The sequence below is a fragment of the Sceloporus undulatus genome, chromosome 6, assembly GCF_019175285.1.
Source record: "Sceloporus undulatus isolate JIND9_A2432 ecotype Alabama chromosome 6, SceUnd_v1.1, whole genome shotgun sequence".
Classification (NCBI taxonomy): Eukaryota; Metazoa; Chordata; class Lepidosauria; order Squamata; family Phrynosomatidae; genus Sceloporus; species Sceloporus undulatus.
Window position 1 is genome coordinate 108,176,068 of NC_056527.1, and position 13,525 is coordinate 108,189,592.

Consider the following 13,525-nt stretch of genomic DNA (forward strand, 5'->3'; position numbering starts at 1 on the left):
GGTGGGGGTGGGAGTGGGAAATGGGGTGTGATCAAATTATAAACTGCTACAGACTTTTGTATCAACGCATGAATTGAGTAAATAAACTCAGGTGCATGGAATCAGTGTCTGTTTGTTTTTACAAGTGAAGTCTCTCTTGGAGATGGTGGTCATTACTGCTTGGCTGCACCAGGAATGGGAAGAATCACGTGGCTCTCCAGAAGTTGTTGGACTACAGCTCCTAGTATTCTTCAGTACTGGCAATGCTGAGTGAGACTAATGGGAGCTGCAGTCCAGGTACAGTTGGACAGTCGTACAATTTCTAGATGTCCTCTAAATGCACTGCTTTTTAAAACTCACAAAGAAAGCCAAATCTTCTATTTTCTTTAGAAAGTACATAGGTATGCACACATTTCCATCTCAGAATTTCTCCTGCTTCTAGTAGCCATAAAAAGAGAGCAAACAGTCTCAGCCACTAACTACTAGTTTGGGACATCTGGCGCACAGGCCATTCCCCTTTTCCAGGTTATGGCTAGAACCAATTTGACTATAATTTTTTTTTTACTGTATGCTGCCAAATTTTATGTCACATTCTTAAGATCTTGCCATTTTTTAAAGCATGTCATAATTCGAATTTGAACTCAGCGATAAGGGAAGCCATGTTACCCTCAACCACACGAAAAAACACACAACATACATTGGGTCCTTGGGATCTGCTGCAATTTAGTTCCCGGACCCCCCCCCCCATGGATACTAAAAACAGTGGATGATCAAATCCAATTAAATACAGTGGCATAGTAAAATGGTGTTGCTTATATAAAATGGCAAAAACAAGGTCTGCTCTTTGGAATTTACATGTTTTAATTTTTTTTTATTACCCAGTACATAGTGCAAATTATACAATCCATATTTCATAATGTACTTTTCTCCCCTCTCCCCCCTCCCAGAAACAGCATTTGGTGGAAATACATTCCAATTAAGTTAACAATCATTATCAGAGATGTGGAAAATATCATTAATTATATTTTTTTACTTCTTCATACCTATTTTACTGTACACTTTCTTAATCGCAATTTCCCATTTATCTCTCCACAGTTCTTTAGTGCTTTCCACAATATATTTAAGTCTTCTTTCCCTAAGAAAATCAAGTAATATATATATTTTAATATATTTAAACAAATAAGACTTATTCCAGTTTGATTTGGAATTTACATTTAAAAAATATTTTCATACCATGGATCATTGAATCCATGGATAAAGTGGGTCAACTGGAATCCCTCCAACACAGAGACAGAAAATCTTCAGCCCACCAAAAGACCAACTAGTTTATTTCTAACCCCCTTTCCCAGACTTCACTGACTTATATGGTTGCCAACATGAAAATAATATAATTATGATTTGAAACAATACAACCAGAGGAAAAACTGCTAAAGAATTTTTAAAGTATAAAATAGAGGCTGCAATGGATGTTCTTCAGCAATATATATGTTGTATTTATCTCTCTAGAAGGAAAGTTCAAAAGGTGTGGCACTACCAGAGCAAAATTCCTAACCCTAGTGCTGCCAGACTTATGGTTCTGTTTGATGGATTAGGAAGTAGTGCCTCTGACACTGATCATAATCCTGGTGGAAGCAATCCTTCAGATAACACCTTGAATGGGCCCAGAATTTAACAGGCTGCCATTTTAAACAATCCAGAATTCTTGTAATATGATCCAAGGGTCTAGCTCCCCCACACATTCTCTCTTCCACTTTCTAAATCGAGAATAGAGAAGCACTCCAAATGTCCAGAGTGGAAGAGTTGTCCCCCAGCACTACCTTCTGGGTTTATCCCCCCAGGAAGTACTGGAGCCACTGCAACACCATGCCTACAACCTCCACCCCAGAGAGATGGTCCAAAAAAGACCACTGCCAATTGGACCAAAAGCTGCTGAGACTTTCCCCTACTTACAGGAGGTGGAATCCAGTGGGGTTTGCTTCCAGCACCCGGTGGATACGCAAATCCATGGATGCTCAAGTCCCATTAAATACAATGTAAACTGGTGTCCCTTACATAAAATGACAAACTCAAGGTTTGTTTTTGGGAATTTATATACTGTATTGCTTGAATATTTTCAAGCTGTGTATGTTAGAACCTGTGAATACAGAGGGTGGACTGTATACATGCACACAGTTGGTGGGTGGGAGGAAATCATGAACAACAAAGACAGAGGCAAATTAACTTATAAACAGTGACAATACTATTCAAGTCTGAATGGGATCAAGCCTGCATTCCTAATTCTCAAAGGCCCTTGCAAAGAATCAGTTCAGATCTCTAGCAGCCTGATGGATAAGGAGGAAGCAGTGTGGGAGAAGTGATCTCAGCACTTTTGGCTTTGGTCTCATCCAGCACTAGCAGCAAATCTGTCAGATTACCGCCGAGTATGGAATACAAAAATAGAGGTTGCCCTGCTGATCCTTAGAATAATACAAAACACACAGCTGGCCAATACCATTATTAGGAGTAAGTATAATTTGGCAAGCCAGTGTGGCATAGTGGGTTGTGTTGGATTACGACTCTGGAGAGCAAGGTTTGATTCCCAGCTTGGTCATGAAACTCACTGGGTGGCCTTGGGCAAGTCACACATTCTCAGCCTCAGGGGAAGGCAATGACAAAACCTCCTCTGAACAAATCTTGGCAAGAAAACCCTAGGAAAGGTTTGCCTTACAGTTGCCATAAATCTGATACAACTTGGAGGCACACAACAACCATTTCACAAAGGAGTGAAAGTGTTTTGAGTTCTCCAGAACGGTTCAGCAGATTAGACTGCTTTTTTCCCCCCCAAAAAAATCAGTGGGGAATTGGCAGGCCAGAGGGAATATGGAAGACAAAAGAAATTAGGTTAGAGGTTTTAGCCATGAGATTTGCAAATTCCCAAAAGAGAGAATGTAGGCTAAGCAAGTCACAGGTAGAAGGGAAAATATAGTTTTCAAAGAAAAAGATATTTGAAAACTCACACTGCTGGCCTGCCAAATGGTGAAAGGGGTCCTGGATAATGCCACTTATAAGCATCATTATGGGCAGAAAAACAAACAAACAAACAAACAAACACCAGAAGTAAAAAAAACTTGGAAAAATATGATAGGAAGGTGGCTTCATTAGAATGCTTCTTGCTAAGCTCTAGGTGTTTTAATGGGGTGTTTCATTTAAAATATAAATAAATACAAGGGAGAGTACAAGATGAGCTTCCAACTGTATATTCACATGCCAGTATTCTGAAGTAGTACAATCCAACACCACCCCCTCACCTCATTGAAATGGGTAAACCAAGTGGATGTATTTGGAGTTGCCATCCATTTAGAGAGCCCAGTTTGATTAAGGCCACCCCACAGCATTCAGGGGCATGCGCCTTGACTCGATTGCCCAGATCCCATGCACTTGAGATTCCCTCACACATTCCCACCATCCTTTCCTCACTTTAAATGAGCCTCCACTAGTGTTGTTGGAAGGGCAACTAAAGAACTGGGATCCACAACACTGCACTTCACATACCTTGAGTGTCTCTCATAACTATAGCTTTAGACTGATTGAATCCTCAGTCCCTCTCTTCTCCAGGTACCTTGGGAACTATGGTTCAGGAAGGAAGTACTGTAGATAAGGACAGTGATTCTCAGCCTTTGGTCCCACAGATATTTGCCATTTCAACTCCCAAAGTCCCCATCAGTATGAACAATGATCAGGGAATTAGAGAGCAAGGGTTCAAACGATATGGAGGATCAGTGGTTAAGAACTGCTGGCCTAGAGCAATCTACCAGAGAATTCTCAGTACTTCATCAAACTACAAATCCCAGAATTCCCTTAGGATGTGTCCATGACAATTTAAGTTGTATGAAATTGATATAACAGTGTAAACAGATCGAATATATGTTTTTTGCATTTTGCTCTGGTTGGTACTAGTAACCAGCATTGATCCAGCAAGCCTGAAGATTGTCTTTTTCTTGATCAGAGCATTAAGCTCTGCATTCTGTCAGTCTTGACAATATCCAAAATGCAGTTCAATTTTGAGCGAGAAACAGCGGTCAAACAACACCCACACTTCTCTCTGCCATACTTCAAAGTTCTTATATAAACCATTACCCCAGAGACAACTAAATTAAGACATGTAATTAGATGGTGATACAGATGGTCTTTATTACATACAGCTAATCCCACTCTGCAGAGAGAGAGAGAGCTCTTATTACACCAAAATCTCAAATTGGTAAAAACTTATGTATAAATTACACACAATTTGGGGTTCTGAGGGTGTTGGCAGTGACACTGTGAAGGTAGTACTGGTAAGGTAACACTGATCCCAAACCTGCAGGAGACAGTGTGGGACATTGCAGGGAGGCAAGTGGGTCTCTTAACTCAAAATACATGTGTGCCTTCACCCCTCCTTTAGTAGAACTGCTTCTGTGGCAAGGTAATACAGTTTGGCTTATTATATGAACACATGAATGGCAACTCATTACACGGGAGGGGGGGTCTTCTATACAGCTGCCAAATCTCAAGTGTCAAATCAGATGATAAACATGTTACCTCTCAGCACAATAATCTCTTTCCCACTCCTCTATTGCATCAGTTCCCTAGGTCCTATTGCAAATGTAATAATCTGGCTTTTTTGGAGAGGTGAGAGAGTGATAGGTATATCTAAATGGCCACCCTACCAATGGTAAATTTAGCCATCCTTGATGAAAACCACACATGGAAAACAGAACTACAAAGTAATATAGTAACATGTACAAAGGTGGGTCAGGAAAAAGGAATGAAAGGAAAACAAGTATGGAGGATGAGGCTCCTGCTATGCCAGGGTACTGAGATATCTTGTAGGGGAAAATATCTTTCTCCTCTTAAATGAATTTCATGGCAACCGAAGGTTTACTTCAGGGTGGGAATCATGCAGCCCTCCAGATGTTGGATGCAACTCTCAGCATCCCTCACCATTGGTTACACTGGCTGAGGCTGCCTGGAGTTTCAGTACAACAACATCTACGATGTCAAATGATTCCCACCTACTTTAGTGGAAGAAAGAATAAACAAGTCAGGCTAAATAATATGGACATTAAACTTTGTCATTATTTATCAAATATTATGGCTGTACTGCACTTCTCCAAGAGCATAAAAGCATGATTGAGGAAAAGAGGAACATCAGATTGCAACTGTCATCTTGAAATTATGTGCAAAAGTATGGGAAACGTTGTGCAAACAGACAAGCCAGGAGAATAATGTTTCAATATCGAGGCCACTAATATGGCCTCTCCTAAGTTCACCATTTAGATTTGTGTAGCAAAAACAGCTGATGGTGACTGGGCTAAGCAATATATACTTCAAAAGCAAAGCATTGTTGGGAGAAGGCTGCTCCAAACAGGTGTTTCCCTCTGGCCATGCATACTGCTCCTTACATTTCTGCCAAGACAGCTTGGGCCATCAGCTAAAATGGACACACACAGGGTAAACTAAAGAGCCAGAGAGAATCCTAAGGGGATAATTAAACTTCAAGCCCCAATAGCAGCACTTCATAAGGACACAAGATAATCTGTTTTAAATATCTATGTTAGTATGGTCAGAAGTAAACAATGGGCAAACAGTTGATCTACTCCCTGACCTGGCCCAGATATAGTTGGAGAATTATGGGAATGATATTTTGTCCTTCTCAGATAAACACTCTTGCACAGTTTAGAAAAACAACAACAAAAGGCTCAGGTGGGGCTGAAGAGGACTTCTCTCTGGGTGAATTTGGTTCCCCTCCAGAGATACACCAGCAGTGTGATGCAAAGTTTGAAATCTTGAAAATGAGTCTATTTAGCTGCCTTTCAAAATAAATGGTGGACCAAATTCCTCCCTTTCAACCCAAGCTTGAGGCAAATTTCTCTTCACCAGCTACTTTTCTCCTCAACAATGTATAATATTATGTGGGTGAAGGAGGAAGCCAGGAGGAGCTGGACCTAACCCATCATCCCACACAGACCACGAAGTATTATGGGAAGACAGGGGTCATCACATCAAGTATGAACTGCACAACTGGAGTGACTAATCTGAGGCAAAGCATCATCCCATTGTGGTGAGGGTTGGTAGCTGGTCCCACTGGAGGTGAGGGGCATTTTGCTCCCAGCCCTACACCATAACCTGGAAATGCTATTTCCTCTTTGCTCGTTCTGCAGCATCCAAAGCAGCCATATTGCACGAAGCAGAGACCAAGTGGATTAGGCTGATGAGACTCTTGATGATAGCGATGGGGGCACAGACCCACAGCACTAAGCGATAGAGACCAACGTGGGCTGGTAGAACTGGAAGGAAAAAGGAAAAACAAAGGGTGGAGTGAGGAGATGCATTCCATCAATCCCCAAACCAACATCCCATGGTCTTTCCAGGGACCCTTTCACTTACATAACTGCTGGTTGAGTATTCCTTATCTAAAATGCTTGGTAACAGAAGTATTTGGGATTTCAGATTTTTTTTGGAATATTTGCATATAAATAATAAGATACCTTGGAGATGAACCTAAAGCTATACACAAAATTCATTTAGCCTGAAGGTATTTTAACAATTTTGTACATGAAACAAAGTTTGTATATACTGAACCATCAGAAAGAAAAGGTGTCAGTATCTCAGCCATTTATGAAAAATTTTTGGATGTTAGAACATTTTAGATTTTTGGGTAAGGGATACTCAACCTGTACAGTGCCATGACTCGATTTTAACTTCTATGGGAACCTTCTATAGAATCCCAGGATTTGTAATCTAGAGAGAGGTATTTTATATTCTCAGTCATAGTGCTCTACTGCCTCAACAAACTACAAACCCCAGGATCCCACAGGCAGTTAAACTGGAATGATAGCAGTGTATAATTGCGTAACATGAAAGGGACCCAACTCTGCATACTCACTTTCTGGTCCTTCACCGAAACACAGCAAATACAGCATGCAGTAAAAGAGTTCATTACCAGCACACATAATGAAGAGAACGGGCTAAAGGGAAACAGAGAGAACAAAGTATGTCATACAAAACAAGCCAAGAAAAGATAGCAAATAGAAACTAGTTTAACATTAACTTCTGTATGTCTCTATTGAAGTTTTTATGTGTGTCAAGTCTCTCTTATTTGGAATTCCAAAATACGCCAAAATCCAAAAGTGTCCACATGGATGGTTGAAATAGTGACGTCTTTGCATCTCCATCTGTAATTAAATAATTCAAAGTCCAAATTCTTCTGGTACCAAGCATTTCTGATAAGGGAGACTCAACCTGTATCTGTATTTGTTTTAAAAATATAAGCTACTCTGAGCCCTAATTTGGGGCAAAATGGCAGGATATAAATGAATTATTAACAATAGAAATATTTTGGTTTTGATATGAATGCCTTAATTATTTCTGTTGGGTTTGATTTTTACTTTATTAACAAATTAGAGCCTCTTTTTTGAAAGAAAAAAAAATCCAAAATAGCAGATGGTATCTTATACAACCATCATAATATCGTGTAAAAAAATAAAATCAGATCAAACAAAGCAATCAAGTTAATAAAAGCAGAATGAAGATAGTCCAAAAGAGTTTCTGGCTTAGGTTAGTGCTTCTTTGTTGTATGAAGGTGGAGGGAGGGAGGGAGGGAGGAAGGGAGGGGAGAGGAAAATTCCCTAGGAAGGGATGTTCCAATACATTTCCATGTTTACCTCTGACAGTGGAGGCTCACTGAGCAAGGTTTCAAAGGAGAATCTCAATAGATAGGTAAGTTCTTAAGTGAGGAAGTGGTCCTTCAGTATCTTGGGCTTGGGCTATTTAGGGCAGCGGTGTGCAATGTGGTGGTCACAGGCCATATGTGATCCTTGGGACCGCTAGGTGTGGCACCTAAGACACGCCCCTCAAAAAGAAAACCCTGACACCCAGTTTGGGGGGGATTTTATTTTGTCCCCAAACCATTCAAAAACATCAAAAGCCACTCAAAAGCCATTCAAAAACATCAAAATGTAGTCGATTTCCCAACTGCCAAACCTCACAAAAACAACTCCAAAAATAGAAACAATGTTTAAAAACTGGCCAAAATGGCAGGCAGAAATGATGGCTTAATTGCAAGGAAGAAAAACAGCCTCCATACCATACACAGTTGCCAACCTCTGATTTAAAAGACTATACAAAACCAAACTAGCACTATAAATTGGACCTTAAAATAACTCAACATCACTGAAGTTGATTTGAATTTGAAGTATTACCGGAAATCTAGAATCCTTACAAAAGCAGAAATCTGGAAATATTTACAAAAATGTGTATGACAAGAATGGCTTCAGAGGAGGGCCCTCTTCCTGTAATTTCCATTTGGAGACAAAATGGAAATCATTAGTATTCATCATCCACTGTGTACTACTCTACATTTCTTAATGAAAGGAGAAAAATAAATACATCTTATTGTCTCAAGCTTCCAAGATGGTTTCCAAATACTGGAAATGGTGTGGAAGGACAGCTGGAAGACAAAAGACAAGGAAATTTCACAGTGTGGATGACTGGAAGCCATTTGGGAGGGAGAAAGGTTGGGACAGCATTTTGCATTGGAGAGAACAAAAGAGGAGGCTATCAGTGGGACTGAGGCAAGATACTTGAGAGATGTGATAGGAACAGTTCTAATAGACGGGTTCTAGACAAACTTCACTCACCCGGGAGCTGTAATACACTCGCAGGATCCGGTTCCCAGATAAATCGATGCTCTTGTGGCTCTCGCCACCTTTCACCACTGTACTGGTGGAAAGAGATTAAAAGCCTTAAAATGAAAGTTTAGAGTACTCAGCCTCTCCTCTTAATTGTATATTGCTCATCCCCTTCAATCTCTCTTATGCCACTCCAAGCACTTCACTTGGGAAAGATACTCCTAGAAAACTGTGCGTGTTTCCCAGCAATCACTCCCTATTCAAACTTTCACATCTTACACTTGAGACCTGTGTTTGACTTAAAAACAACAACTAAGATCTTCACCCCAAAAAGCATTCTAGTCTTCACAACTGCAAGAAAAATAATAGCAATAATAAAAATATAACACTTTGAACACCTTACAGTCTCATGTACATGGTTGCATTCTAACCCTTACATCAATCTGGTGATAGAAATCAGAATTTTTATTCCTATACTGCGATGGATTGACTGATCTTAAGAGAGAGTGGCTTGCCTAATGCCATTTAGTGACTTCTGGGCTATAATGAAATGAGATGCTAGGGACATCTTAATTCACAGTTGACTACAGTTGGTTTTGACCTACAAAGTCCTATACTGCTTGGGTCCAGGTTATTTGAAGGACTTTAGATTACAGATCCCTTGGACCAGTTCCCAGTTGAAGGACTGGGACTTGCAAAGCTAACAAGTGACAGCTTGAGTACTTGCAGTGCAAGTCCATTCACATCAACACAGAAGCTCCACTGCCTTCAATGAGATCTACTCCAAGGAAAACATATCTATGATGATAGGTGTTATTTTCAAATCAGGTACAACTCCTGACTGAAAAAGGAACTTGAGAGAGACAAGCTTTGCCTTGAGAGTAGAAATGATAGCTCAGTTGCAGAGCACATATTTTATATGAGATCTCAGGCCCAGGCCCCAGTGTCTTTGGCTGAATAGATTAGGGAGGCACATAAATGCAAAGATATCTGCATGGAAGCAGCTGCCTATCACAGTAGGTCACCCAGGGCTAGGATAGATCAGATATAGTGCAGCTTCCTCTATTCCTCACACAGAGTTACATACCTGTGAAGATGGAGCCAGTGGGAGGCAATATCCAGGCTCATGCTGAGCTGGAACCAGAGGGCAGATTCAGGGTAGAGCATAGCTAGGTTCACCAAAAGGCACATAGTGGCACAGCGGTCAGTCAGCATGTCCAACATGGCGCCAAAGCGGGTGCCTGGGAAGAATGTCATAGATTAGGAATAAAAATGTGCTATGAAATACAACTGGGGCGGGGAGGGAACACCAACAAAGATGGAGGCAAGGGAGAGGTTCAGCAGGGTTGCAGACTATAGCTTCCAGATGTGTTTGGACTGCACTAGCCACCATTACTAAGAGTGAGAGATCATCATCTTCTATTTATTTATTTGCTCTTTACTCTCCACCATTTTTCCAGCCTTGGGACTCAAGCTGGTTTATAGAAGTGAGGACAGATAATAGATAAATATTCACAACACTAAAAACCTACAAACATTAACATATAATTAAACTGCTAAGACCTTTTAAAGCAATTTAAACACATGATGGGTATTGCAGCCCAGTAACATCTGGAGGACTTTGTCTTCCTTATTGCTGGTTTTTGGGATACAAGCTGTGAAGGTTGTCACATAAGAGTCAAATGCAGCTCATACATTATGATCTGCCAGATGTGTGACAATTTTTTTTGCCATCCCAAGTAGATGATTCAACTTCTAGCTACCGTAAAACTGCACACAGAATGAAATGCCACTTCCCCATGGCCTGGAAAAGGGCTGTTCTTGGGGCTGCATGCACCCAGACACCCCGACTGGCGCAGCCATGGGAGAAAGGGACCGCCTGGCCCCTTTTCCCCTGGCTTCGTTCCAATGGCAATCTAGTTTTGGAGCTCCTTTTTGCGTCGCAAGCGCCCTCCAGCAGTGCAGTGATGTCATACACGCGCTGGTCGGTGTGGAGGCAGCGTGTGCATGACACGATCGTCCCATGCTGTGTATGGATGGTGCACCTTCAAAATTGCACCGTCTATACGAACTAGGGCTGTGGAGCATGCAGCTGCGCACTCCCCAGCCCTAATTTTGGCCCTAGGACGGCACTACCGCGCCGTCTGTATCAGGCCATAGTCATACTTTTTTTACTCTGTATGATTTTTAACATCTTTACCTGACGAAAAAGCCAGTGGAGCTTTGAAAGCTTGCAATATGTATTTTGTTCATCTTGGTTGTCCTAATAAAGGTATCACTGTTTTGTGCATTTTGGATGTTACTGTACTTTCCAGATGAGGTAGCAATTGATGGGAAGACTTCAGCTGAGATGTTGGAGAACTGCTAGCCATTAAAGCAGACAACAGATGATCCAGCAATTTGAACCAATCAACCTAGGCCAGGTTCATACGTTCATATATAAGTGCTCTCTCTCAAAGAAATTGCTGGTGTTGACTCCAAAAAAGTATACTTTAGAGCATAGAAATTCTTTCAAAATCACACGCTGCTGTCCACCACCTTTATGTGCAAACTGAAAGGAGCAATGACCAAACTTACCTTGGTTAAGGACCCGGGCTGCATGGCCATCAAAGGCATCCAGGAAACCACTCAGCAGGTAGAAGAACGATGCCGTCAGGTGAGATGTTGGCATAAAATAGAAAGCGAAAAAAGCGAAGATTATGCGGGCATATCCTGCGTAGGGAAGGAAAATAAAGAATGCTGCTGAATCACCAACCTACCCATCCTGCAACTCTCGCCCAACCAAATTTCACCTGGTGCCCACCTACTGTTATCCAAATCCCCACCATCTTGGTTTTCTAGAATAGAGCCGGCCAGAGTCCTGAACCTCATCCATTTGCTGCATGAAGGTTGATTATGAACAAAATCCCAATTTGAGGGGCAGCATCTTCACTTCTGACATATATAGAATGCTACTTCTAGGGGAGGAAAAACACTCTAGCATGGGCCAAATAACAGTAAGGAGTAAGTATTAGGCCAAATAAGGAGAATGCTTCAGGCTAGAGGCAAAATAAAGGAATAGTAATTTTTAAATTTACTTTTTGGCTCTCTTAGTTTTGCACTGATAGGGAAAGGTGCTTGTGGGACTTTCTAGCTGTCATGCTCAGAATAACTTGCTGGGCTTTTGGTAAGATACACCTTGACAAGGATTCTGCCTCCGGTAACAAAACATCTAGGGTTGGCCTCAGGCAGGTAAGCCCCTGTCCCCCCCCCCCCCCCCCCATGGCAGGCTTAAGAGAGTCTCTGGCAGTTGCTGCTTTTGGCTGGGCTGCTCTGGAAGCTGCAAGAGCAGAAATGGACTGCATGGAGGAAGATGCAGGGATCCTGGAACTGTCTTTTAGATGAGGATACATACACACACACACACACACACACACACACACACACACACTGCATATACTCAGTGTGTGTGTATATATATATATATATATATATACACAGTATATATATTTACATATACTGTATATATATATATTTGAATGTGTGTGTGTGTATATATATATATATACACACATTCAAATATATATAATAAATATATATACTCTGTGTGTGTGTATATATATATATATAGTATATACATTTGAATGTGCTATTATATAATTAATAATAGAAACCATGGGGGGGGGTTTCGTTTCCTTCAAAAGGCACCCTGAATTCTTTCAGCTTTGCTTGTGTCCTGTCCCCCATTTCCTCCTATGTATGTCCTCCATTTAGTGGTGCCTTGTCCTCCTTTGAGGGCATGGCTTCTGCTCACTTTGCCCTGCAGAGGACCTTCACCAACCTCCCATCAATCAATCAATCAATCAGTTAATTAGTCAATGAATCAATCAAGTCAAGGCATCCCTGCAACGTACCAATGATGTTGGGGACGAAGAGGAAAATGTTCTCTTCCTTCATTTTGCAGCTCTTTCCTCTCCTTCTTCTTCTTGTTGCTGTTTCTGGGTGGAAATGGGGGCTTCCCTGCAAATCCTGCCCAAAGACCCAGCAGAGCGGTTGAGACTAAATGCAAGACCCCTCCAAGCAGCCCAGGGACTCCTGCCCCTTGTTTTAAGGCAAGCCCTTTTATTGTCTGCAATAATAACCTCCTCTGTTTCCTGCAACCCTCGGAGGAGGAAAGGGAAGAAAAAACCCGCGGCCCCTTTAAGAGCCTTGATGGATCGCCGCGCTCCGAGTCGCCCCCCTCCACTGCGTTGGGCTAAACCAAAAGCAAAAAGAGGGGTGTTCCTTTTTTAAAAAAAATCCCAAATTACACACATTTTAAGGTACAAACCGGGAGAAAGGCTTCATAACGTAACAAAAAGAGGGAGTTTATGGTCAGGAACGTTTCTATTTCCTTGTACTCTTCTTTTACCTCAGAGGTTCTTCCAAGTCTACCCCGCTATCCGCTTTGGTTTAGTCCGACCAACAAGATGCGGTCGCCGCCCGGCTAGAAAGTCCCTTCCTCTTGTTTCCTCGGACCATAGAGTCTCGGAGGACTGAGGCTAGAGAGGCCCAGGTGGCTGCCACAGTGCAGCATTAATGCACTTTAGACACTACTTTAACTGTCATGGCTCCATCCTATGGAATCCTGGGATTTGTAGTTTGTTGTGGCACCAGAGCCCTCTGATAGAAAAGGCCAAATGCCTCACACAACTATAAATCCCAGAATTCCATAGTATTGACCCATGGAAACTGCACCAATCTTTTTAAACTTGATTTTAGCATTAAATTTGTTTTAATTATTGTAGCAATTTAATTCTGTTTTAATATAATATTTTGTATGTTTTTAACTGCATGGTGTTTTTTTAATGTTGTAAGCCACCCTGAGTCCCAGCTTTGGGAGAAGAGCAGGATATAAATATAATAATAATAATAATAAT

At 41.4% G+C, this 13,525-nt stretch overlaps 1 protein-coding gene across 1 annotated transcript; it reads right to left on the reverse strand.

The window, feature by feature from the left end:
• Positions 1 to 2,795: 2,795 nt before the first annotated feature.
• CDIPT (CDP-diacylglycerol--inositol 3-phosphatidyltransferase) lies at positions 2,796 to 12,829 on the reverse strand. The gene is made up of 6 exons (XM_042471736.1): positions 12,521 to 12,829; positions 11,205 to 11,339; positions 9,715 to 9,868; positions 8,637 to 8,718; positions 6,884 to 6,965; positions 2,796 to 6,284 (listed from the first exon to the last, which is right to left on the reverse strand). The coding sequence occupies exons 1-6, from the start codon at positions 12,561 to 12,563 to the stop codon at positions 6,133 to 6,135; spliced, it is 648 nt and encodes a 215-aa protein (XP_042327670.1). The 5' UTR covers positions 12,564 to 12,829; the 3' UTR covers positions 2,796 to 6,132.
• Positions 12,830 to 13,525: the final 696 nt, after the last annotated feature.